We start from the raw sequence: 26512 nt of genomic DNA, 5'->3' as shown, positions 1-26512 counted from the left end.
CCGATTCAATCGACAAAACAAACGTTGACATTTTGAAACTAAAGCGTGAGGCACCGCAAATTCAACGTATTATGATTTTAGTTATTTTAGCGAATTCTTGATCTCGGTCGGTAAAGTATGACGGCTATTCAGCAAAATTATTTTCAGTCTCCGTAATTTTGGTTGACACTTTTTTTGTATTTTTTTTTCTTATACTTTTGGTAGTAGACATTTTTTTTTGTTAATTCAAAACTATCTGGGTAAACCACAAGTGCCGTGAGATCATTTTTTAGATGAAAACTCAGTTTCATTTGAATCGGTGCAAAGAAAACCAGGAAAGCTAATCAATTATATTTTTCGTGGTTAACTGAAAGAAATTAAGTAATACAAGTTATGTCGTCAGAGCCATTTTGTTGCAGCCAATTTTTTTTTTTTTTCGATAGGCTTATTCCTTGAATTAAAAAAAAAAATTACTTGGATCAAAGATGTTTAATTAAAATTTCCATAAATAATCAAAAACATTTGGAACGGAAAATTTTCAACTAGCCCATTATCTGCGCCTTCAACTAAATAGAAATAACCAGGGCAGAAATCACGTACCGAAGTGTACAGTCATCAAAACAAGGGCAAGGTAGGCCCAAAAGAGTTGCCATTGCAAGTTTTTTTTTTGCTATTGGGATATTTGGCATATTAGCTATTTAAACGGTAAACTTTTTTTGTTTATTCATATTTAAACAGATATTTTTAATTACTTACCGACCCTAAAAGGAATGACATAATAGAATTAGTATACCAATAGCCAGAGTTTGTCAATAGAAATGTCCTAGCACCATTTTCCTTCAAACGTGCCAATAACATAGCCAATCGATCATCTTTCCGAACGTATCGAGCCAAATCGTCTACTGTTTGCCTTTTCATGTCGCCCTAGAAAAAATACGCCACCCTTGAAACATGTTTATATACTTTTTATCTTTTTTTTAGAGAGAGAGAGAATTTATTTAAAAAACACAAAAAAAATACAGAAACAAAAAAATTTGCCCAAAAGCCTTATGGCTTGTGCAGCCATCTAGTACTTAAAACAAAGAATATCTTTAAATCATCTTGGCGATTTATTTTCTTGTTCTAGTGATATCTTTTAGGACTGGATTTGATGTTGAAAATCCAACGTTTAGACCTTCTTCCAGGTATTTTTTGTAATAATAAGCAATTATGAAAGATAACTTAGTTAAACAATTGATCATATTTTTCTATCCCGGTATAATAGAATGTAAATAAAAGCGAAAAACAATTCAAAGCATGACCATCATGCGTACACAGATGGGTGGAGGAGCAATTCTTTATGACCCATGATAAGATTTTCAAGGTAGCCACTTTAAGTAGACTGTTGAACAGTTCAAAATGACTACAACTATCTTAGAATTGTGGACTAGTATCCCTATCAGTGTCGTAACTTCGTCAAAATCCTGGGGGAGGGGGCAAAGTTGGAGCCAATTTCCCCAAATCAAGTGAAGATGACAGCGAAAACTGAAAAATGATCCATATAGTACCATAAAGGTAAAGATATACTAAAGAAAACTTACCCATTTCTTTGCTAACTTGAACTATACAGGCTTAGTTTTGACAAGATTATTGAATAAACTAAATTTCAGATGGGAGGGGGGTGGTGCAAACTGGGGTCCAGTTGGGGAGGAAGGGGTCAAAATGGGGTTTCAGTGTGGCAGTTGCTCTCCTGTCCCATAGCAAACTACACCCCTGACTCCAATTCCTTTCTTGTGCTGTGTACAAGTTTGCTGTTAACTGTTACACTAAGTAAACAATCGCTTCATAGGCGAACTTGCTTTGACATTTTAATACATGAAAGTAGTAGAGGAAAAGGAGTGGAACCTCCGGAAATTGGCTCAAATATTAAATCCTGAAAATGTATGAAAATTATATTCACCTAACTCAACTCCTGTCTTTAGATATTAAAAGAAGTTAGTTTGAAAAGCCACTCCTTACCCTATTCGTAATGCTAATTCAATGTGAAAAACATGAAAGTGTGGGTTCAGCCATCTTTAATTAAGTAACATTACCAAAATTGATCAAGCGCTAGCAACAATTCTATATTAATCACATTATCCATAAATTTTACACAACGTACATTCAAATTTCTATACAATGCTGCGTCATTAGATACAAAAAGTACTTCATACTAATTCTTTCGAAAAATATCGAAAGAATTTATATAAAATTAGATGAAGGCATATAAAGGAAACTAAAGTTAAGAAGAGAAAATTGAATTTATACAAATGTATATAAAAGGTTCTCTTAAAAGCCCATGTGACAGCGTAAAGGATGATGCCTCGCCTGGAGACTCTAAGAAATGCGGTCTAAATCTGCTTGTCACAAGTCTTAAAAATCGGCAATCCTTGAGGTAAATATAAGCTAGAAAATGTCCTATCAGTTTCATGTTTCCAATGTGAATAGTAATTCTTATGCTTTCTAAAGAAGCTTAATGTGCCTAGGGCGTCAAAATAAGAACATTTTTGGCCACTTGAACCCATCTTAGGGCTACCATATCTGAAGCCACCAATTTTTCGTGACTTTTTTTTCCAAAACTATGAACTTTTTGCAGCAATACGCTAGTTCTAGCAAGTTCAACCGAGAAAATAAATAAGCAATAGCAACTAGTTCTTTGACAATGCTTTTCGTCTGTGCAGATTCAAATAGTAAATGTCTTTAGATTTCCAAAGATATCAACACCATGAAAGGAAAGCTATATCTTCTTCAGCTGCTTGGTACCCTGGGTTTTTATTTGATTTTTGCTGATTACGTGCCTATATTTCCTTTTTTTTAAATTGGCCCCTACTATTAGCAAGTAAAAACTCAGCAGCACTGATATGCCATCTGTTTCTTTTCTTTTCCAAACCCCTTACTCAGCAACGGTTCATATTGAAGTTTTCATTTTCTTTTTCCTAAAAGTATGTTCATGTTGTTAGACTGATACTTTTTGATTGACAAAATTAACGAAAATTAAATATTTGGAATCAGCATATTATTAAAATATCTAATAAATAATACATTTATAATGCTTACATTATTATCAAAATATATAACTAAAACTTTTATTCCCTTTATTAAAAAAAATATCATCATAAGCAGTAGGTCTTTCAAGGTCTACTCTTATTAGCTATTCTATTCTGTTTTCCGTAAAAGAGGTATGACAGTTCTTGGCATTATTTAGTTGTTTCTTTTTTTTACTTTTACAGAAGAATATTATAAAGATAAAGATTATAAAGTAAAAAATTAAATCGGAAACATCATAAAGGTCAGACATCAGATAAACAGTTTTCTAAATTTATTAATCAAATGAGACGCATCTAAAAGGATCAGTGAAGGCATTCTGGGCCTCTATTATAGAGGGGAACCTAAGACATAAAATTTGTTTCCCAACACGAGGTTTAGGTTTTCCATCAACGATTTCACAGGAATTCCCACCAAAACATTAGTCATTAGCGACTCCTGAGGGTATACTTTATACAATATGTACGTATTTGTGCACACTCGCATTATTTGAGTAAATTGGGAAGGAGTAATAGCATATTAAGAACTTAGAATAGTAATGAAAGTTTTTGTTAGGTTTTTAATATTGTAGTTTATTACTTAAACAATTTTTAGCTTGAAAACGTGCAAATTTTTGATGCTTTCGTGCTATATTATATCAGTAAATGGTCTGGTCTGGTCACTTTTAAAACGGCGTTACCTATCGAGAGGAAATGTCAGCCCAAAAACTTAAAATCGTCCTAAATTTTTTCCCAAAAGCTTAAGTTATATGTAAACTCCATAAATGTGATATACAAAGAAAGGTTTTACAATGAAGATGGAAAATGTACATATTGCAGCGAAGAGGGAACTGAGGAATTGTAGTGAAGATAAGGAAGTTATGAAAGAAACAAGAATAGTAGAACGAGACAATTTATTAACAAGTAAAAGACCCAAAATAGATTTTGGTGAAGGACTCAAACTAACACTCAAGTTCACCAAGGCAATAATTGAATCCATACACTAGTGAAAACTAAAGTCAGTCTGTTAAAGAAGAAAGGATAGCCTCTCATGTCCTCGGGGAAGAGGAAATAATTTTGCTTCCAGTGCCAGTATGGTTGCGGTTTACATTAATATGGTCATTACTAAAAACAACAGCTTATGAAAATGCATTTCTTAAGCTTAAAGAGGAGCCGAGGAAGGTAAGCCAAATTTGACAAAAAAAAATATTTGAATACATCAAAGAAAGTATTTTGCCCGAGTCAAACCGTAGTCACACCTGTTGATTTAAAGACAAGATTTGTGGATTATGTAGGTTTTAGCTTTATTTTAATATTGCACTAACACTACAGAAGCACGAAATTGATACGGCAAAAAATAGATTTAAAAACCCTATATCAATGGTAAATTAATAGGCTAGTGTTTGCTGAGTCCTCATGCTTTTTTCCAGCTTCGTCATACTGAAGGAAAACTATTTTGCCAAGCCTCCGTCTTTTTTCTCTCCCAAAAACGATACCTTAAATCTTGACTCTGATTTGTGAATCATACAGAATATGCTTGAATGACGAACTTTTCTTAACACAACAAATTAGGAACGGGAAATATTATTGGTTACATAATCGTACATAATTCTGATTTAATTCAAAAGTGTGATTTTAGCCTGGATAGGACGTTAGCATTAAGGAATCGTCGAACTTCTACACCTAACCTACATATATATATATATATATATATATATATATATATATATATATATATATATATATCTATATATATAAAAATAAGTTGTCTGTCTGTGGATGGATGGATGGATGTGTCAGGTGACGTCACCTGAAAAAACTGGATTAGGTGACGTCAAAACTGAAAAAACTAAAAAAAGGCAAAAACTACAAAAAAAACTAAAAACTAATAAAAAAAATAAAAAAGCTAAAAAACTAAAAAAACTATAAAGGTAAAAACCAATAAAAAACTAAAAAAAAAACTGAAAAAACTAAAAAAAGGCAAAAACTACAAAAAAAAACTAAAAACTAATAAAAAAAGTAAAAAAGCTAAAAAACTAAAAAAACTAAAAAAACTAAAAAAAGGTAAAAAACTAAAAAAAATAAAAAATAAAAAAAAACTAAAAAAAAGGAAAAAACTGAAAAATAAGCTAAAATAAAGGTAAAAACCAATAAAAAACTAAAAAAAAGGAAAAAACTAATAAATGACGACACTCAAAGAGAAAGCGACCAGGACAAAAGGAATGTTCGATTAGCAATCAACAAAGCACCGGGACACAGGGAGTATAAATGACGACCAGGACATAAGTAAAAAAAAAAAAACTATCTATATATATAAAAATAAGTTGTCTGTGGATCTGTGGATCGTGGATCAGGTGACGTCACCTGAAAAAACTGGATCAGGTGACGTCAAAACTGAAAAAACTAAAAAAAGGCAAAAACTACAAAAAAAACTAAAAACTAATAAAAAAAATAAAAAAGCTAAAAAACTAAATAAACTAAAAAAAGGCAAAAACTACAAAAAAAACTAAAAACTAATAAAAAAGCTAAAAAACTAAAAAAACTAAAAAAAAGGCAAAAACTACAAAAAAACTAAAAACTAATAAAAAAAATAAAAAAGCTAAAAAACTAAAAAAACTAAAAAAACTAAAAAAAGGTAAAAAACTAAAAAAACTAAAAACTAAAAAAAAACTAAAAAAGGTAAAAACTAAAAGAACTAAAAAAGAAAAAAATAAATGACGACACTCAAAGAGAAAGCGACCAGGACAAAAGGAATGTTCGATTAGCAATCAACAAAGCACCGGGACACAGGGAGTATAAATGACGACCAGGACACAAGTAAAAAAAAAAATTAACAAAACTAAAAAGAAGGTAAAAACTACAAAAAAACTAAAAAGAAAAAAAAACTAAAAACTAATAAAAAAACTAAAAAATCTAAAAATCTAAATAAACTAAAAAAGAAAAAAAAAAGGAAAAAAATAAAGGAGAAAAACAAAACTAAAAAACGAATGTATATACAGACCGGTACACCGGGATACAAATGACGACCGGGACACAGGGAATATAAATGACGACCGGGACACAGGGACACAACTACAACGGGGACACCGGGGGAAACAGGGGGATATAAATGACGACCGGGACAAAAAAACTAAAAAGAAAAAAAAACTAAAAACTAATAAAAAAACTAAAAAATCTAAAAATCTAAATAAGCTAAAAAAGAAAAAAAAAGGAAAAAAATAAAGGAGAAAAACAAAACTAAAAAACGAATGTATATACAGACCGGGACACCGGGATACAAATGACGACCGGGACCCGGGACACAGGGAATATAAATGACGACCGGGACACAGGGACACAACTACAACGGGGACACCGGGGGAAACAGGGGGATGTAAATGACGACCGGGACACCGGGACAGGGAATGGTCGATTAGCAATCACCATCAACAAAGCTCAAGGGCAATCATTAGAATCATGAGGTATAGATCTGAATACAGATTGTTTTCCCATGGACCATTATATGTTGCATGTTCAAGAGTCGGTAAACCTGACAATCTATTTATATGCAAAGACAATGGGACAGCAAAGAATGTTGTATATTCGCAAGTTTTACGTAGTTAAAACCATATATATATATCTATCTATATTCACAGGTGGGACATAGGGACACAACTACAATGGCGCGTAACTATTATGGCGCGTAACGACTTACGCGCGCGGGGGGGCTTGGGGGGGGCGCGAAGCGCCCCCACCAACTAGGTGTTGGGGTGGCGCGAAGCGCCACCCCAACAGCTAGTATATATATATATATCATGAAAAGAGAAATCACCAATGCAACAGCACAAACACAGAAAAAAAAAAAAAAAAAAAAAAAAAAAAAAAAGAGAGAGAGAGAGAGAGAGAGAGACAGAAGGAGAAAATTAAGACTGTTTTCCTAAATTAGTGATTAATATAGACCAGCACTTGAATGAGGCCTTAACCCTACTCATCCATACAATCACATAGGTCAAACAGCATAGCCATACACAATCAACCATAAAGAATAATACATGGACAGGCAGTCATGTCGTCAATAAGTATAAGTCGTCATTTACCAAACAATAGAAAAAATAATAAGGACAAATAATTCAGAGGTAACAACCCAACACAAGGGATCATCAGGAGAATACACTGGCCTATATAGGGTTTCGCCACTTTAAATTCTCTACCCAGCACAGTGTTGTGGCTACCACAGAATATCCATGGCATCCCCGTGTCAGGTATCACCCCCAAAATACATGCCTGTGAAAGAAAGAAAAAAAAACAAAAAAACAGCAAATGTAAAACAACCAAGTAACACCAAAACAAGCTTATCCTGTTAATATATCCCTCTTTTTAGCAACAATAGGTAAACTAAATATAATAAATTTTACCAAATCACAAATATTAACACATTGCAAAAAACCTGAATGAACTAAACAATTATAGAATTCATCTTTACCATGTGGCTAATTTTTAAAAAAATTCGCTCAATTAGAAACACAATTCAAAATAAATGGCGCTGCAACAACAATTCTCGAACCTCCGAAATTAGTTGAAAATTTCTTTAAGTATTTCTAGATAATTCTTTTGATATTTATTTAAAAGTTCGTTATAATGAAAACTAAATTTTTTAAATTGCCAAGTTAATTTATTTGCAGAAAAACCTCTTGATATCAATTTTTGGATTAAGATTTTACGTCTATTTTTAAAATCAAAATAATTACTACAAATCCTTGCATAACGAAGTAACTGTGAGAAAAACGCTGAATATGTGATATTTGAGTGTATATTACTTTCAGGGAATGGGAAACTAATCACTTCAAAATCAAAATCATCCGTTTTATTATACATTTTAAAACTTAATTTATTATTATCACAAATATTAATATTTAAATCTAAGAAATGATCTTCATGACCAGCGCCATGACTAGGTTCAAGAATAAGCTCTGATGGATATATATTTTTAGAAATATCAATGAAATCCTTACAGTTTAAGACCAAAATATCATCTAAATATCTTTTATTATTTGACAAAACATGTTTTAAATTAATTGGATTATTCTTATCCATCATATATTTATATTCTAATTGACTTAAAAACAAGTCAGCTATAAATGGGCTGGCATTCCCCCCCATGGGAATTCCCACAACTTGCTTGTACAAATCACCACCAAATCTTATAAGTATTGTATAAAACAAATTCCAATAACTCAACAATCATATCCAAGCTGTAACATCTCAAGTTAACTGTAGTATTAAAGCAATTTGTCCATATAGCTTTTTTATTATAAGTGTCTATTTTTAAGAACCTTTTACTAGATAAGAGGAAAGATTTCTTGATAACAGTTTTTAAATTATCAAACACTACATTAAGTGATAAATTAGTATACATTGTCGCAAAATCGAAAGACTCAATTCTTTTAGCTGAAACCATTGTTAAAGAATCTATCACCTGCAGTGAATTATTAACACTCCAATATGGATTAAAATTCGAAAATTTTTTAATACCAGAACAATAGGTTTTAAGTTTATTTACAATTTCCTTTAAAATTAAAGAGAGGTCAGTAGCAGCAATGCGGGTTGGACATTTAGCTGCTCCAGCAATAAACCGTGGTTTAGGGGGATTCTTATGAAATTTTACAGTCCAATATAGGAAAGGGAACTGTTTATCATTGTCATTTATTTTAATATTAAAATTTTTAAAAAGTATTTCTTCAGTTTTTTCAATTAAATTCTCATCCTCTATATTTACCTTTTCGTAAACATTAGTTGTGCATAACTCCCTTTTTAAGATATCACAGTACAGCTTCTGACAAATTATGGCAAAATTATTATTAGCTTTATCCACTGGCACAATTACAAATTCATTCTTTAGATTAGCAATTGCTTGTTTAATCTTCGCATTATAAAATAATGATTTAGTGTTACTATTTTTTAAGTTAGAATATATTTTATTTCTTATTCTACTAATAATTAAATTCTTCCAACTTTGAAAACTCTCTTTATTTTTATTCTCTTTCTTACACCACTTATCAATAAATAAATCAAAATCATTTTCCAAGCCATCAAGAACACTCGATGGTTTCAGATGATGAGAAAGACGGAAATTAGCCCCTTTATTCATTACAATTTGAAGATCATTTTGCTTTATTATTGACAAGTCCCCTGTTATAACATGTTTGTAAGTAAGATTTACAAATGGGCCAAGTTGCTTACAATTACAAACCGGTTTTCCAATTTATATCACTATCTAATCTTTTTAGTATTAAATTATAATTAAAAGTAATTTGCCCAATAGTTTTTGAAAATTTATAAGTTAAAACTGGACTATCATTATAATTCAAATTACTAGGAAGGGCCTGTTTCACATGCCGCTGATTTAAAATTTCTGGTAAATTAATATCTTCAATCTGCTTACAAGTAAAATTAATAGGTAAATATAATCTGTTATCCTTATTACTAATCTTATCGAACTTTTTCTTTTTTGAAATAAATTTCGTTTTAGTTCGAATGCAAATTGTATCACATATTACTTTAAAATTATAATTGGGTTACCATTAAGCATCACGCCAAGGGGCTTACAAGAGAATCTTCACCTCCTAGTGACCCTATACAGAAGAATAGGACTACGAGCCAACATTAAAAAACTGAATTTATTGTATTTAACAGTGATAATCTAGCAGATGTTAATCTCGTCATCGGTAGCATTAGAATTCAGCAGTCCCAGACTCTGACTTCCGTGCGATCTCTCAACAAGCTATACGATTCACCACTGACTCAACTATTTACGTAAAGTAAATTTTAGCGTAAGCTAATTTAGTATATATATATGTATGTATATATGCATATGTATATATTGTATATATGTATATGTATATATTCATAGCTCGTATGATACATGCAGCAGCAGGAAGTCGGGAAAGTAAGCAAGAGCACCTTTTTAGCAGTAATTTCTTGCTTTGCCACAACTTCAAAGGGATCAAGAATTTCACACTAAAATTCAAAAGACATGAATTTCTGTCGAAGAGCAATATACGTATCAAAACTTCAAATATCTACATCGCGCGGACCTAACTTTAAGTCTCTCTGTTTCTGTGAACAATTCCTAATGCAGGGAAAGGTAAAAGACATGGGGTAATACTGCTGCTTTTATAGCCTCGCCAAAATTTGCCGATATGTTTGCCAAAATAGATAGGTCACGTATTTTGAAATAATCCAAAACGATAAATAATCCTTTACCATCAAAATGTCAATTCTTTAACAGTTGCCTATATATTCAAAGGCTTGAAATATCTAATTAATATGCTTTGATAGATTACCATGAACCAAAAGCAAAATGAGCCTTCAGCTTTGTCAAAGCCAAGAGACGCAGTTTAAGGGTTCGAAATTCAAAATTTTTGGAAGTGCTTACTTCGAATTATGGTAAATAGTTTGACGAACAAAAACGATTTGGCACCATTTGCCATATTTTTGCACCGATTTCTCAGCATTTGTTTACTTTCAAGCTAGATGCATTATCATCCTTTGCGTGAGATTATGATATCTCAGGAAACAGAAAAATAGTGTAATTAACATTTTTCTTAAAACAAACTAAATAAATGGAACAAAGTGGAGGTAAGATTCAAACAGAAAATGTCGCATACTTTAAGTGTTGATTAGGAACTTACTTTTTTTCATGACTTTTTTTTCCTTTTTTACTTACTTTTTACTTTTACTTTTTACTTTTACTTTTTACTTTTACTTACTTTTTACTTTTTTTTACTTACCTTTTCATGAACCCAATCAACAGCTGATCGAACATCTTGAAACATGGATTTGTAGGACATATACAAATCTCCCATACGAACTCCATGAAGATCTCTGAAGAGAAGAAAACAAAGTTACATATTTTGAAATTTAAACTTTAAGGATTAAATCATTAAACTAAGACTAGAATTATTTTTCGACCTTATGGTAAAACAAAAACTGAATAGCCAAAACTTTTCTGTCGTCATTAATCTAAACCAGTCTCTAGATAATAAAAGTCGTTATGCAAAACAATATTATTACCTTTATTACCATTATAAAATAATGGCAACAAGAACTTGCAATAGCCAAAACTTCTTTGTCGTAACTAATCTAAACCAATCCCTTAGATAATAATAGTCGTTAAGCAAAATAAGTCGTTAAATTTGATGAAACTTATATATTTAAAATCAGCATGAAAATCTGATTCTTTTGATGTATATTTTAGCATCAAAATTCTGTTTTTTAGAGTTTCGTTTACTATTGAGCCGGGTCGCTCCTTACTACAGTGTCCTTACTACAGTCCTTACTACATAATACTTAAAAAAGCAAAAAAAAACATGAAACGTATTTCGACAGTTGAAAATGTCTTTTTTAGCACGAGTGCCAGTTTACACACTCATACGTCGCAAATGCCCGTTGTATAATCCCTTGGACCAGGGCCGGATCCAGGATTTTCTTTAGGAGGGGGGGGGGCGCATAATAGGTTGCTCTGATAAACTTGAGAAGAAAACCCTGCAATTTAAAGGGAACCTCGACAACTATGCGTCGTAAGTAAGTAGCGAAAGGGTCGTAAATTTAATCCAAAACCTGGCGAGGGTTAAAGTTCTGATAAATCTGCTGAAATTGAATTGGTATAAAAATATTGCTACAAAAAATAGTAAGTTATAAAAACCGTCCCGCTACAAAAAAATAAAAAGCTGTTCACCATCTATAAAAAATGATATTTAATATTTTCTGCATAATTTTTCGTCTCTTTGCGCTTCTGAACATTATAGAGATTGAGTTAATCTAATTATTGTAAAAAAAAAAAGAAAAAAAGATCTTGAACCATCTTTTGGGGTCACGCACTCTTTGTGACAAATTGTATACGCCAAACTATTTAGCATGTCGCTTAACTTTGTGGCATCGCTTTGTAACTATGGTAGATAATGAAGAGTAGGAAACGAGGATAAAGATACAACTTGTATATTCGTAAGGATATATTAAACATTAAATACTAGTTCTTCCAGGAATGTAAAAAGAAAAACAGAATGTTTTTCTTGCTACAATGTAACAGATCAAAATGTATAGAAAACATTTAAAACGAGGGTTAAAGTATAGGCAATAAAACATTAACTATCCACAGTTTCTTTTTAAAATAATGTTTTAATAAACAGTGTCAACTTTTACGAAATCTCTAAAATTTAACACCACGAACTGTTTGATAAAGTAAAAATTTAAAAAGAAACAGTATTAAAAACTAACCAAATCCATTATGAGTTATAATCCAATTAATTCAGAGCAATGCATGCACAACAAGTAGGTATTCTGTGACAATCTCCACATGAGAATTTTTTTTTTCATGAAAATACAGTTGGGAACAACACCAGGCTGTCGCCAAGTAAGCCACGTGCTCTCATAGCCTCGGGCTCCTAAGATAGTTGAACTTCGTTTAAATCCCGCATGTGCTTTTTCAGTATTTATATAGATGTCTACGCCTGTGTTTGTTAATTAGTCGTTCATCATGCCAAACAGAAATCAACAATTATATACTTTTTAAAAAGAAACAGTTAGTTGATAGCAGAGATTAGTTGGTAGGTACAAACCTTAGGTGGAATGGGAATCAATTTAAAATATATAAGGGGGAAAGGTTATGATGGAGCTTCATCTATGAGCGGCCAGTTTCAAGGTTGTGCTGCTATAATCCGTGAAAGTTTTCCCCATGCAGTTGATGTTCACTGTGGAAGTCACTCTTAAAAAACTTAGCCCTTTGCCATTCGTACAAAATACCTGTTATAAGAAATTGCCTTGGAATTTTGAAAGGAATCATTAATTACTATAGAACTTCATCTACTTGCTTTGCAATTTTCAAAAAAAAATTGTTCAAGAAAGCAATCCTATCACAGGGACAAAAAAAAAAACTGCGAGACTAAATGGGTGGGGAATTCTGCTTTTGAGATATGCAGTTTTGCTGCAGCTATGGTTATAGTCAGTAAAGTTTTTAGTCTGTCACACAATTTGTCGAAATCTTTGCAATCAGAAACTATAGATCTCATATACTTTCTCAAACACTCGGACAATCTTAAGAGCAACGTTAGAGACATGAGAGAGAGGAGTAAAGGTACGTTTCCTCCACTTTTTACTTAAGTAACTGAACTGGGTCAAGAAGCTAAAATCAGCATTAGAGCGCCCAGGTGAGCTCCGAAACAAACGTATGGGGACAATTATGCAACAGCGTCAGAGGATTCTGAAACGTATCACCGACTTCCTGTGTTTATCCCATTTATGGACTACTTTTTGCAGCAGGTGCAACGGCAATTCCTCAGTCACGGAAAATTACTAAGTTGACTCTGTAGAGGAGAATGTGGTTACAGTCGGGAAACGTGGCACCCAAACATTTCATAACGTGCTTAAAAGAATGTGATAAGAATATTTTCCCGAAATTATATCGATTTTGAAGATTAGTGAAACGATTCCCGTGACTATGGCTACGTACGAGCGTTCTTTTTCTACCCTGAGAAGAGTGAATTCTTATACCAGGAATGCCTCAGGTCAGGACCGGCTTATTGGATTGGCCTTATTGTTCATACACAGACATGTTCCAGTAAAAGCAGAAGACATTTTTGATGTAACAGCCCACAACAAAAAAAAAAAGGCGGCTTGATTTTATTTTATAATTACATATTTATTTACAGTGTTGTCTCAATAAAAAATTTAAATTATATTCTTAAAACTTTATTTATCCTCTTTAACCAGTACTATCAACCATGAATTAATTTATCCATCACCCCCCCCCAAAAAAAAAAATTATCGCTGGGTTTGTCCCTGATATTGTGACCTTTATTACCATTATAAAATAATGGCAAGAACATTTTGGGATAGCCAAAACATCTCTGTCGTCACTAATCTAAACCAATCCCCTAGATAACAATAGTCATTAAGCCAAATAATATTGTTACTTTTATTACCATTATAAAATAATGGCACAAAGAACTTAAGATAGCCAAAACATCCCTGTCATCAGTAATCTAAGCAAATCCCCCCGATAATATTAGTCATTTTGCAAAACAACATTTTTATTTCATAGTAGTACTTATCTACAGTCTGGGGCTGGAAAAATAGGAAGATGTACTAGATATTTTCATGAGGAATAGACTAAGAATAATTTTAGCAACAGGGCTACGTAACGAGGGACCTAACAAAAGGCTTTTAAGAGTAGGGTAGTTTTCATTATTTTGTTTTTCTGATCAAAATTGATGATCATAAAAAGTAGAAAAAGAAATAGAAAAATGAAATAAAAAGTTAGATAACAGAAAAAAATAAAAATTGAAATTAACAGAAATTGAATAAATAAAATAGATAATAGGGGTGGAATTTACGGGTCTGATTCCCAATTCCTACTATTTTGAAAGTAAAATTTGCGTGATGAATTTATATAGCAACTTCAATATGGTCCAATAGTGGAAGCGATCACACTCAAACTTCTTTTTTCTTTTCTTTTTTCAGTCAGATGGCAAAATTTCAGCCGCTAAAATTGAGATTTTTTTTTTTGCATATATGCACGACTGAGTTTCAATACGAAGAATGGTAGCTTTCCAGTGCCGTCTTAGAACAGTAAACTTGATCAATTCAATGATTTACTGTTGCTAAGAAAGGAAATCGAATAGAGAAAGAAATATCCTCGAGCTACAACTGTATATTTTTATCAACTACATAGAAAATATACAAATTAGGTAAAAGCGACATTCCCTATTTTAATAGTAAAACCGTACATATATATATATATATATATATATATATATATATATATATATATATATATATATATATATATATATATATATATATATATATGAGCTAACCAACCCCATATAATATATATATATAGAACTAAATCTAAATCAGTCTAAAAAGTAAAAACCTCTAGGACTATCGTTAAGTACTTCATTTATAAAAAGATGGCCCAATTTTCATGATTACCATAATGGCATTAGCACGTTTATTTTTTTAAATTACAAACCATTGAAGCTCAAGTCACTTAAGATTCATAGTTTTAAATACTTCACTATACGAAATTTTTGTCGTGCGGTATTGAATTTTTTTTATATGTTATCAACAGCATCTTTCTTTCTACACACGTAACTTCGAAAACTTTCACATTTGAGCTAACTATCTTAGCTCTATGACTATCTACCTTAGTCCTACTGCCCAAGGAATGACGATTGGACGAATAATAGATAGACATATCTATTAACAAATGAACTAACAACATTTTTATACAATCCTAATAAGGGGGGTTTAATGCCAGAATTACCTCTCACTCAATTTGACTACCTGTTTTGGCTTTTTCTATAATTAGCCATGACTTGATTCCCATAACTATTCAATTTTAATTCACTAATCTGAGACTGTCTGATCTTGTTTTGCTTATAAAATGAAACAACTTCTTTGTGCTGTAGCGTAACCTTTGGTTTTTCCAACTTTTTTTAAGCTTTTTATTTTCATCTTACGGTTGAAAAGGGATTCCAGATGTAGTCGGCCAATATCCCTTTCCCTGCTGTGTGAATTCTCTGGCGTCAATAAAAGTATCCCATTCTTTGTTCATTATTTTTTTGACAATTTACCATACAGAAATAGAAAAGTCTTATAAACCATTTTGGAAAGCAAATATTATTATAGCAAGTCAAAATTACTAAAATATTTTGACCTTTACTTAAATAAAAACTTACTTTCGAATGCACTGAAACTATAAAGCATGAACTTTGTCCAGTTCAATACTCCACGTTTCTTACGTCATTTGAGTGTCATTTTTCAATTAGAATTCCTATTTTAAAAAAATACAAAGAATGGCTAGAAAGTTTATCTGTTTGGGCTAAACAAATATTGGCTTAATAATTAGAAATATCTATATGGCGGTTGCTACTAAAGCTTCCTGTGACATAATAGACAAGAAAAAACGTACATATATTACAAATAAATATTTCAATGATGTTTATCTATCTTTGTCAACAATCTAAGTTCACTCAGCTCTACCCTAATGCATAAAACTAATTACTAGAATAGGATTTTTAACTTATCATTGAAAAGAGCCAAAAGGGTAATAGTTCATTATACTTGTGAACTAATGAATTATAAGTCCAGGCATGTAAGACGAAGGTGGGTCTCAGAACCCCACCCAAACTCTTGAGATGACATATATTAGTGTCTCTATAGTATCATATACTTGTCAAATATAGACGTCATGTCAATATTATTTGGAGGGATACTCCCCGTATTAAGAAAAAATTAGATCCCTGTCTATTGTTCTATACCAAATAGTCACCTTTACGAGTTTTATTCTAGATCTTTTTCACTGACGAGCTAGATCGCAACAACCAAGATTCAGGATTATCATTGAAACAAAGCAGTTTTTGAAACTGGATTGTCGAATTCAAAATAAAAAAATAATATCAAAAATTGAAAAAAATTAAAGTAATTGAATTTTAATTTTAATTAATTTTAAATTAACAAAAAAAACAAATTAAAATTTAAAATAATTTATTTAAAAACAAGAGCTAAGAGCTCATATGGCACTTGTGACGAGGCAAAAAGAGCTAAGAGCCAAGAGATCATATGGTATGAGCTCTAACAAAATTCTATAAATCAATAGATTAATTTAAAAAGGAAAATAAGAGGCTTAATGCCGGTCAAGATTTAAAATAAGAGCTCTGAGTCACAAAGTCCTTCTAAATATCAAAATTCATTAGGATCCGATCACCCACTCGTAAGTTATAAATACCTAATTTTTTCTAATTTTTCCTCTCCCTTTTGCCCCCCAGATGGTCGAATCAGGAAAAACGACTTTATCAAGTCAAATTGTGCAGCTCCCTGACACGCCTAACAATTTTCATCGTCCTAGCACGTCCAGAAGCACCGAACTCGCCAAATCACTGAACCCCTCCCCCAACTCCCCCAAAGAGAGCGAATCCAGTACGATTCTGTCAATCACGTATCAAGGACATTTGTTTATTCTATCCACCAAGCTTCATCCCGATTCCTCCACTCTAAGTGTTTTTCCAAGATTTCCCCAACCAAACCCCCCAATGTCAAAAGATCTGGTGGAGATTTGAAATAAGAGCTCTGAGACATGAATTCCTTCTAAAAATCAAATTTCATTACGATCCGATCATCTATTCGTAAGATAAAAGTACCCCAATTTTCATGCTTTCCAAGAATTCCGGTTTCCCCCTTCAACTCCCCCGAATGTCACAGGATCTGGTCGGAATTTGAAATTAGAACTTTAAAGCACAAGATCCTTCTAAATATCAAATTTCATTAAGATCTGGTCACCCTTTCGTAAGTTACAAATACCTCAATTTTCAAAATTACCCCCCCCCCAATTCCACCAAAGAGAGCAGATCCGATCCAGTTATGTCAGTCACGTATCTTAGACAGGTTTCTAGTTACGAGGTCCTTCTAAATATGAAGTTTCATGAAGATCCGATCACTCCTTCGTAAGTTAAAAATACGTCATTTTTTCTTATTTTTCAGAATTCCCCCCCCCCCCCGATTGAGCGGATCCGTTCCAATTATTTAAATCACGTATGCAAGACTTCTGCTTATTTTTCTAACCATGTTTCATCCCAATCCCTCCAATCTAAGCGTTTTCTTTCCCCACCCCAAACTTCCCCCAATGTCACCAGATCCGGTCAGGATTTAAAATAAGAGCTTTGAGACACGATATCCTTCTAAATATCAAATTTCATGGAGATCCAATCACCCGTTCGTAAGTTAAAAATACCTCATTTTTTTTAATTTTTCAGAATTACCCCCCCCCCCAACTACCCCAAAGAGAGCGGATCCGTTCTGGTTCTATCAATCATGTACCTAGGACTCGTGTTTTTTTTTTCACCAAGTTTCATCACGATCCCTCCACTCTAAGTGTTTTCCAAGTTTTAGGTTTCCCCCTCCCAACTCCCCCCCAATGTCACCAGATCCAGTTGGGTTTAAAATAAGAGCTCTGAGCCACGATATCCTTCTAAATATCAAATTTCATTGAGATCCGATCACCCGTTCGTAAGTTAAAAATACCTCTTTTTTTTAATTTTTCAGAAATACCCCCCCCCCAACTACCCCAAAGAGAGCATATCCGTCCCGTTTATGTCAATCATCTATCTAGGACTTGTGCTTATTTTTCCCACCATGTTTCATCCCGATCCCTCCACTCTAAGTGTTTTCCAAGATTTTAGGTTTCCCCCCTCCAACTCCCCCCAATGTCATCAGATCCGGTCGGGATTTAAAATAAGAGCTCTGAGACACAATATCATTCCAAACATCTAATTTCATTAAGATCCAATCACCCGCTCATAAGTTAAAAATACTTCATTTTTTCTATTTTTTCCGAATTAACCGGCCCCCCACTCCCCCCCTCCAGATGATCAAATCGGGAAAACGACTATTTCTAATTTAATCTGATCCGGTCCCTGATACGCTTGCCAAATTTCATCGTCCTAGCTTACCTGGAAGTGGCTAAAGTAGCAAAACCGGGACTTTAGGGTTCCCCCCTCCAACTCCCCCCAATGTCATCAGATCCGGTCGGGATTTGAAATAAGAGCTCTGAGACATAATATCATTCCAAACATCAAATTTCATTAAGATCCAATCACCCGCTCATAAGTTAAAAATACTTCATTTTTTCTATTTTTTGCGAACTAACCGGCCCCCCACTCCCCCCCGGATGGTCAAATCGGGAAAACGACTATTTCTAATTTAATCTGGTCCGGTCCCTGATACGCTTGCCAAATTTCATCGTCCTAGCTTACCTGGAAGTGCCTAAAGTAGCAAAACCGGGACCGACAAACAGACAGACCGACAGAATTGGTGATTGCTATATGTCACTTGGTTAATACCAAGTGCCATAAAAACGAAAGAAGAGGTTGCTTATTTCTTGAGATTTTCCATGCGTTGTGAGTGTAATTCTTGTTTATTTTAGTATTAACCGTGCATCATTCCGCTTAGACACTTGTACACAATATTCTGTTGTATTGTACAAGTTTGTTGCATAAATTTTGATATTTACTTGCTATCTTCCAACTAGGTTAGCTAGGCAGTAAGGTCAAGGTAATAACATCTTAAACTCAGATTCTTTGTCTTTTCTACACTTTTATTATTGTTAAAAAAAATCACCCAATGGCATTTTTGCTCAGATGAGTATGCATGAAAATAGGCCTCAGGTTTTACTTACTTATCAAGACGGTAGACTTTTTCTGATTTCTTGCAAAAGATGAAATTTTGGATTAATTTGTAAAAACAATGAAATTTATCTTTGAAAAAGTATTAAGTATAAAAAAAAGAATGTGTATCTTAGGTATCATCAATGTGGGGACAACCTAGAATCAGGCTCAGTGCGTCTGTTACGAATGGCAGGTTAGTTAGCATTTTAAAGTATTGCTACGTGATGAGAAAAGAACAGGCAAACAAAAATTAAACTTTTATTAAGTTGCCAGTTCCAACTGACAGTGGGGGGAGCAAAATGTATTTTTCCAGATTTAAAAGAAGGGCCAGTTTTTTTTTTGTTTTTTTTCAGTGAAAAAACAAAACCAAATATTTTCAATGAAATACAAAAGAAAATGTGTTCTGTTAAATTTCAGTAGGGGGCAAAGGCCCCCCTCCCCCAGTTAGTGACGCTGTGTATAGTTGAACAAATTGCAAAATGCGTTTGACTGTTTGAGATTTAATAAAACATAGAAAGACCACAAGGTTGAAATCTTGCCAAACTGAAGGACATATAGCATGCTCGTTTGATTCATATGACTGGAAGAAGTTGGCTTATAAAAATTATAAGCTTATAAGCTTTCCTCTAGAGCATGGAACGTAATTAATCAATTTTCTATTTCAAATTACAGAATGGGCCATAGAATCCCATACCAAATACAGAAAGGAACATAAAATATCAAACAAAAAATAAATGCTTTAAAAGAGATACTAATCCATATTTTACAAAAAGAAAGTTTTTCTGTCTTATTCATTCCAATCGATTGGAGGGAAGCACAGCCTCAAACGCCTCAAACCCGCTAAACAACCAGTCTGAAGATGGAAAAAAACCAAACTTAGATCAATTCTTATCAAATAGTTTACGACATTTCAAACTTACTATAATACAGCTCTTTCATTGATATAGCTTTTAAGGTATATAAATATCATACACTACTTACCGCTTATATTCAGGCGATGAAACAAAGAAATCAATTAGACAAGCTAGAATATAAGTTTCAGGAAGATTGAACAATGTATTCAAAACATAAACCCGAGATTCATCTAACTGAAGAAAACGGTTTGGATAAATATCGTATACTTCGGCCCTGGAAAAAAGAAACAAAGATAGGTCGCAGCAATCCCTATGCTAGCTACTATAAAAAGAGGGTTTTTAATCAGAGGTATCTTAACCAATGATTATAACTATTAAAAAAAAAAAATATGACAATATGTCAAATCTGGAAAAAAATTATCAAGACACTATATGTTATTGTTTGTCCCATTATCTTTACTGTCAGAAACGTTTTCGTTGCTGCTGGTAAGCTTTTAAGTTTAACGAACAGCATATTGACAATCAAAACAAAGAGTCAAAATATAAGAAAAGTTCATTTTCAGGCGAAATTTCTTCTCAGGGGGAATCACTTCTGAAATACAATATGATAAAAAAATTAATTAGCTAAAAAACCTGATGAAAAAAAAATGTAAAAAATAAAAGATTCGTATCATTTAGTCCTTTGTGAAGAACGGAGAAAAAATATTTTATTCATTCCTCCACATACAAAACTCCCAAGAAAGCATTTCGTGAAACTTTCAATCTCGACCCCCCTTGCCACAAGACAAAACGGGTTTACTGAACAAGGTAAGTTTAAATTTCTCACTATTGAACTAACTGTGTTGACCGTATGCAATCTCTATAATGAGATATTATCGCTTTCTTATAGATTCTTAAGAGAATCCAAAAACCAGTCAACTCTGATAGTTAAAATACCCTGGGCAAATCATTAACCGTTGTATAGGAGAGAGTGTTACATAATGGGTCAAGTCACCTTCCTGCCATCTAAAAATTTCTTTAAAAAACCTGTAGAGGACATCTAGCATAGTTAGTCTAACGTTCAGCCATCCGGAGGAATAATTTTTTTGTTATAATTTTGTTTTTGAGTAACCTAGCTCAAAATCTGGGCAATAACCCTCAAAAAGGGATATGTTGAAACTTGCAGATTATGTTATTGGGGACGTTGAACTAAATGAAAAGACATTATGCCCATCGAAGTTTATCATAAAGTCCTATTTATGACCTCTTAGGAATGAATAAAAGTATTAAGTTGAAAATTTCAGAGCATGTTGAGGGAAATTTATAACTAAATATGGATGGTTCCGTATTTATACTAAATATGATTTGATGACTAGCAAAGAAGCCCATATGTATCAATACCTGATAGAAGCAAGCAAGATGAGCTACTGTTTTAAAAGTTAAAGCCGTTGGATCCTTGCCGGCGACTTCCCTGTAGCACAAAAACAAAGCAATCTCTCAGAACTGGAAAAATGCCAAAGAGGCTGGGATAGACTGGCTGGCCTTTGAGCTCAAAAACCACAGCTGATACTTACCAAGCCAAAACGACAAGCTTAGGTCAAGCGAAGAACTTTAATAGGGCTGGCGTTAGACAATTCCTTTCAAACTTGAAATCAGTCCTGGTAAAGCTTCCTTTAACCAGAAATGACATATACAACTGCCACGAAGCTTCTGTAACCGCGGCAACCCCATCCCCCTCGCTGCAGCCACAAACTCTAGTTGTTAGATGTTATTGTGTATTTCCCCTTCAAGTGCCAATGCAACAATATTGCAGAGTCAATCCTGGGAAGACCTTGACAATATATTACATTGCTTTGCTTGTTCCGAATAACATCGTGAGGGGCTTTGAGAAAACTGGCATATGATCCTACATTCCTGAAACCTCCATAGTAGAAGATTTTTTTTACCTATTTTTTCACTGACAGGCCTCCTCCCCATAACCTTGATAGACCTGCCCCTTTTAGTCTTGCAAACCATGCCCTGTATCACTCGGAATACCCTGAGACTGACGTAAACAATGAATAAGCTCAGAGCCCATCCACTCTTGTTTTAAATCAAGAACTAGCTACTCCTGAATAAGTAAGACCATTGAAGACAATTTTGAAAGCTCTGACTGATACCGAATCAAAGAGCAGTTTGAAAAAGAAGAAAGGAAAGAAAAGCAAAGATCAGCAAAGTAGTTGATCAAATGGTGCTGAAGAGAAAAACACCTATACAGAGAAGAAACTCTTCATACAGACAGACAGTGAAGACGAAATGTTCTGGATGATAAAAGTGGAGATGCTTTGAAAGCTGGTTCTTCTGATGGGGATGATGTGAATTAAGAAGTCTTTGGATATACCAACGGTGGTGACTTTGTAAAGGAGATATGTATGGGAGAATTTTTCCCTGGATGCACTTTGGGAAAACAGAGAACAGTGCCAAAGTAACTGTAATGTGTACAGTAACTTATGTGCACAGCCAAACTTCAGAAACGAAAGTGGTCAGACCAAGAGCACTCTATTTTTTACTCCAGAGAAGATACACTCAAAAAATTATCACCCCCCTGTTTCTGACCCTGGTACTTCTTCCAGTGCATCTTCATATTTTCAATTTCGCAAACTGGTAGTCAAATTATGGTTAAAACTGTACTTGATTTTAGTCGTTTGGATCCTTTTTATCCTTTTGCTTTTTATCCTTTTTTGCTAATAAATGAAAGGTCCGTGTCAAAATCCTCTATATACCATCCTTTGTCCCTGTATGTTCTATCCCCTCGTATTTAGTAGGACAACTGGAACATGCAGAAACCCGCCCCTCCTTTTTTTCTATAGTTGAAAAGTAAAAAATTTGGAAAAAAATCCCATTCTATACTCCTGATAACGGGCTTTCATTTGAGCTATAAATCAGTTCGTTAATCAGCCATTTGATATGATTTTTTTTTTACTAGACAAAAAAACCGTCACAGTATATAACTACTCTCCCCTAGCGTTACGTGATGGTTTTTACAGTGGGAAGAAACGTAAAGCAAGAGAGACTAGACCTCTGCTGTAGCATAGTTGAATGAGGCTCTGCTTGCCAATTAATACAAAGCCCGGGACTTAAATCCATTGTCACAAGGTTCGGTGACAGGCTAGCTATACGTCCCTGCAGAAATTCCCCACAACTGAAACGTCGGTAATGTGCTAGACAGGCGGCATACTAACAAACGTATAGTGGCTATCAAAAGCTGATTACCCTAGTTTATCGATGTCTTATTTTAATAGTCAAGAAATATGTTTTTTTTTTTCTGGAAATGACAAAAAGCCAGTGGAAGCTTAGGATATGCTTTAGAAATTGTTACAAAACGAAGAGCTTTTTGTTGTTGTTGTAGTTATTCGCTGTTTTTTTTGTTGGTGTTGTTTTTTTGTTGCTAAATGGGAACTTTTTCACTGAAAGTAAGCTGTATTACAACGAAACGTTGATCACGAGAAACTACAGGAATATCGAAAAAGTTTTAAACAGTCACCTTTGTTTGGTTGACTGCGCTACGAATAGTTGAAACAATGGTAACTGGCAAGAAACATTAGATTTTTTCAATTTGATGGTGAAATGATGTAGAAGTGAGGACTATCCCTCACCCCACTCCAACGTCTAGCAACACTTATGCCCTGCAACATACTTATGTTTCTTTTGATAATAAGGCGTCATCAAGGCTTCAAAAAGGCTAAATAGAATCTTATTTTAGATTAGTATGAATAAATTAAAAAGATAAACATAAAACGATTTTTTATGTTTTTTTTACATACAAAATTTATGTAAATAGTTTACACGCTTAGCTGCATTTTTTTGTACTGTGTTGATGATTTTTTCAATGAATATTAGTGTGTATTATCAATTTGATTCTTAAAAATAACTATTATCTTATTACTGACGTTGCATAGTATATAGTATATAGGCAGAATGTGAAAATTCACACAGCGGCACACATAATGATATACATGAATGATATATATAATATGTATAAATGATATAAATAATATACAAATAATATATATAATATATAATAATATATATAACAAGAGCTAAGAGCTCACATGGCACTTGTGACGAGGCAAGAAGAGCTAATAGCCAAGAGATCATATGGTATGAGCTCTAGCAAAATTCGATGAATCAATAGATTGATTTAAAAGGAAAATAAGAGGCTTAATGCAGGTCAGGATTTAAAATAAGAGCTCTGAGTCACGATGTCCTTCTAAATATCAAAATTCATTAAGATCCGATCACCCACTCGTATGTTATAAATACTTAATTTTTTCTAATTTTTCCTCTCCCTTTAGCCTCCCAGATGGTCGAATCTGGGAAAACGACTTTATCAAGTCAATTTGTGCAGCTCCCTGACACGCCTACCAATTTTCATCGTCCTAGCACGCCCAGAAGCACCAAACTCGCCAAATCACTGAACCCCTCCCCCCAAATCCCCCAAAGAGAGCGAATCCAGTACGGTTCCGTCAATTAAGTGCCAAGGACATTTGCTCATTCTATCCACCAAGCTTCATCCCGATTCGTCCACTCCAAGTGTTTTCCAAGATTTCCCCCTCCAACTCCCCCCCCAATGTCAAAAGATCTGGTGGGGATTTAAAATCAGAGCTCTGAGACATGAATTTCTTCTAAATATCAAATTTCATTACGCTGGATCCGGTTGAGATTTAAAATAAGAGATCTGAGTCACGAGGTCCTTCTAAATATGAAGTTTCATGAAGATCCGATCACTCCTTCGTAAGTTAAGAATACGTCATTTTTTCTAATTTTTCAGAATTAACTCCCCCCCCCCCAATAGAGCGAATCCGTTCCAATTATGTAAATCACTTAAATAAGACTTCTGCTTATTTTTCCCACCAAGTTTCATCCCAATCCCTCCAATCTAAGCGTTTTCCATGATTTTAGGTTCCTCCACGCCAAACTCCCCCCAAAGTCACCAGATCCGGTCGGGACTTAAAATAAGAGCTTTGAGACACGATATCATTCTAAATATCAAATTTCATTGAGATCCAATCACCCGTTCGTAAGTAAAAAATACCTCATTTTTTCCAATTTTTCAGAATTAGCCCCCCCCCCCCCAAATACCCCAAAGAGAGCGGATCCGTTCCGGTTATATCAATCATGTATCTAGGACTTATGCTTATTTTTCCCACCAAGTTTCATCCCGATCCCTCCACACTTAGTGTTTTCCAAGTTTTAGGTTTCCCCCTCCCAACTCTCCCCCCAATGTCACCAGATTTGTTCGGGATTTCAAATAAGAGCTCTGAGACACGATATCCTTCTAAATATAAAATCTCTTTGAAATCCGATCACCCGTTCGTAAGTTAAAAATACCTCATTTTTTCTAATTTTTCAGAATAACCCCCCCCCCCCCCAACTACCCAAAAGAGAGCGGATCCGTTCCAGTTATGTCAATCATGTATCTAGGACTTGTGCTTATTTTTCCCACCAAGTTTCATCCCGATCCCTCCACTCTAAGTGTTTTCCAAGATTTTAGGTTTCCCCCTCCCAAATCCCCCCCAATTTCACCAGATCTTGTCGGCATTTAAAATGAAAGCTCTGAGACACGATATCTTTCCAAACATCAAATTTCACTGAGATCTGATCAACCGTTCGTAAGTTAAAAATACTTCCATTTTTCTATTTTTTCCTAATTAAAGGGCCTCCCACTCCCCCCCCCAGATGGTCAAATCGGAAAAACGACTATTTCTAATTTAATCTGGTCTGGTCTCTGACACGCCTGCCAAATTTCATCGTCCTAGCTTACTTGGAAGTGCCTAAAGTAGCAAAACCGGGACCGACAGACCGACAGAATTTGCGATTGCTATGTGTCACTTGGTTAATACCAAGTGCCATAATAAATACTATATATAGATAAATATAAATGATATATTTTATTTTCTATATTATTTAATAATAATATTTTTTGCCTTAATTTTTTTTTGTCTTTCAACGAGAGATTGCACCTCCGACTGGTACAATTCCTCGCGACTACTTCTCTAGAACCCTCCTGCTACAAAATTGTTCGGTGCATCTTTTATTGGCAATAAAACATAGCTATATAATTATTGTGAAACTACGTGTGATACACCCGTATAGAAAATAAATTCAAGTAGAAACATATTAATAGAATGCCGTCTCATGTAGCTTACTTTTTTTTATACAAATATTCACTCTTCATTTAATTTCTCTTTAAGATTCACATCATTTTCTCATAAACAAGGCCTATGGAGACTTATTCTTTTTTTACAAAAAATTTCCGCCACAATCTTCTTTATTCTGCTCCAAAACTTGTTTTTAATCTTTATGTACCAAGCCTAAAAATCTCTGACCAGTTTTCACCTCCAGTAAAGTTGATCATCAGAAAAGAATATGATGCAAGTAAATATATAATGTTTAAATATGACAAAAATAAGTAAGT

At 33.7% G+C, this 26512-nt stretch overlaps 1 protein-coding gene across 6 annotated transcripts in view; it reads right to left on the bottom strand.

Annotated features, from left to right (window-relative positions):
- Positions 1-26512, bottom strand: part of LOC136039830 (cytosolic purine 5'-nucleotidase-like) — a 133559-nt gene that overhangs the window by 55032 nt on the left and 52015 nt on the right. For all 6 annotated transcript variants that reach the window (XM_065723737.1, XM_065723738.1, XM_065723739.1 and 3 more), the window contains 3 exons: positions 20204-20350; positions 10790-10883; positions 736-903 (listed from right to left, as the gene is read on the bottom strand). In XM_065723737.1, the coding sequence (XP_065579809.1) occupies positions 736-903; positions 10790-10883; positions 20204-20350 (409 nt within the window). The remainder of the gene's footprint in view (positions 1-735; positions 904-10789; positions 10884-20203; positions 20351-26512) is intronic.

This window comes from Artemia franciscana, chromosome 20 (assembly GCF_032884065.1).
Source record: "Artemia franciscana chromosome 20, ASM3288406v1, whole genome shotgun sequence".
NCBI lineage: Eukaryota > Metazoa > Arthropoda > Branchiopoda > Anostraca > Artemiidae > Artemia > Artemia franciscana.
Note: the sequence above shows the minus strand (reverse complement) of the source record. Positions and strands in the feature narration are given on the sequence as shown.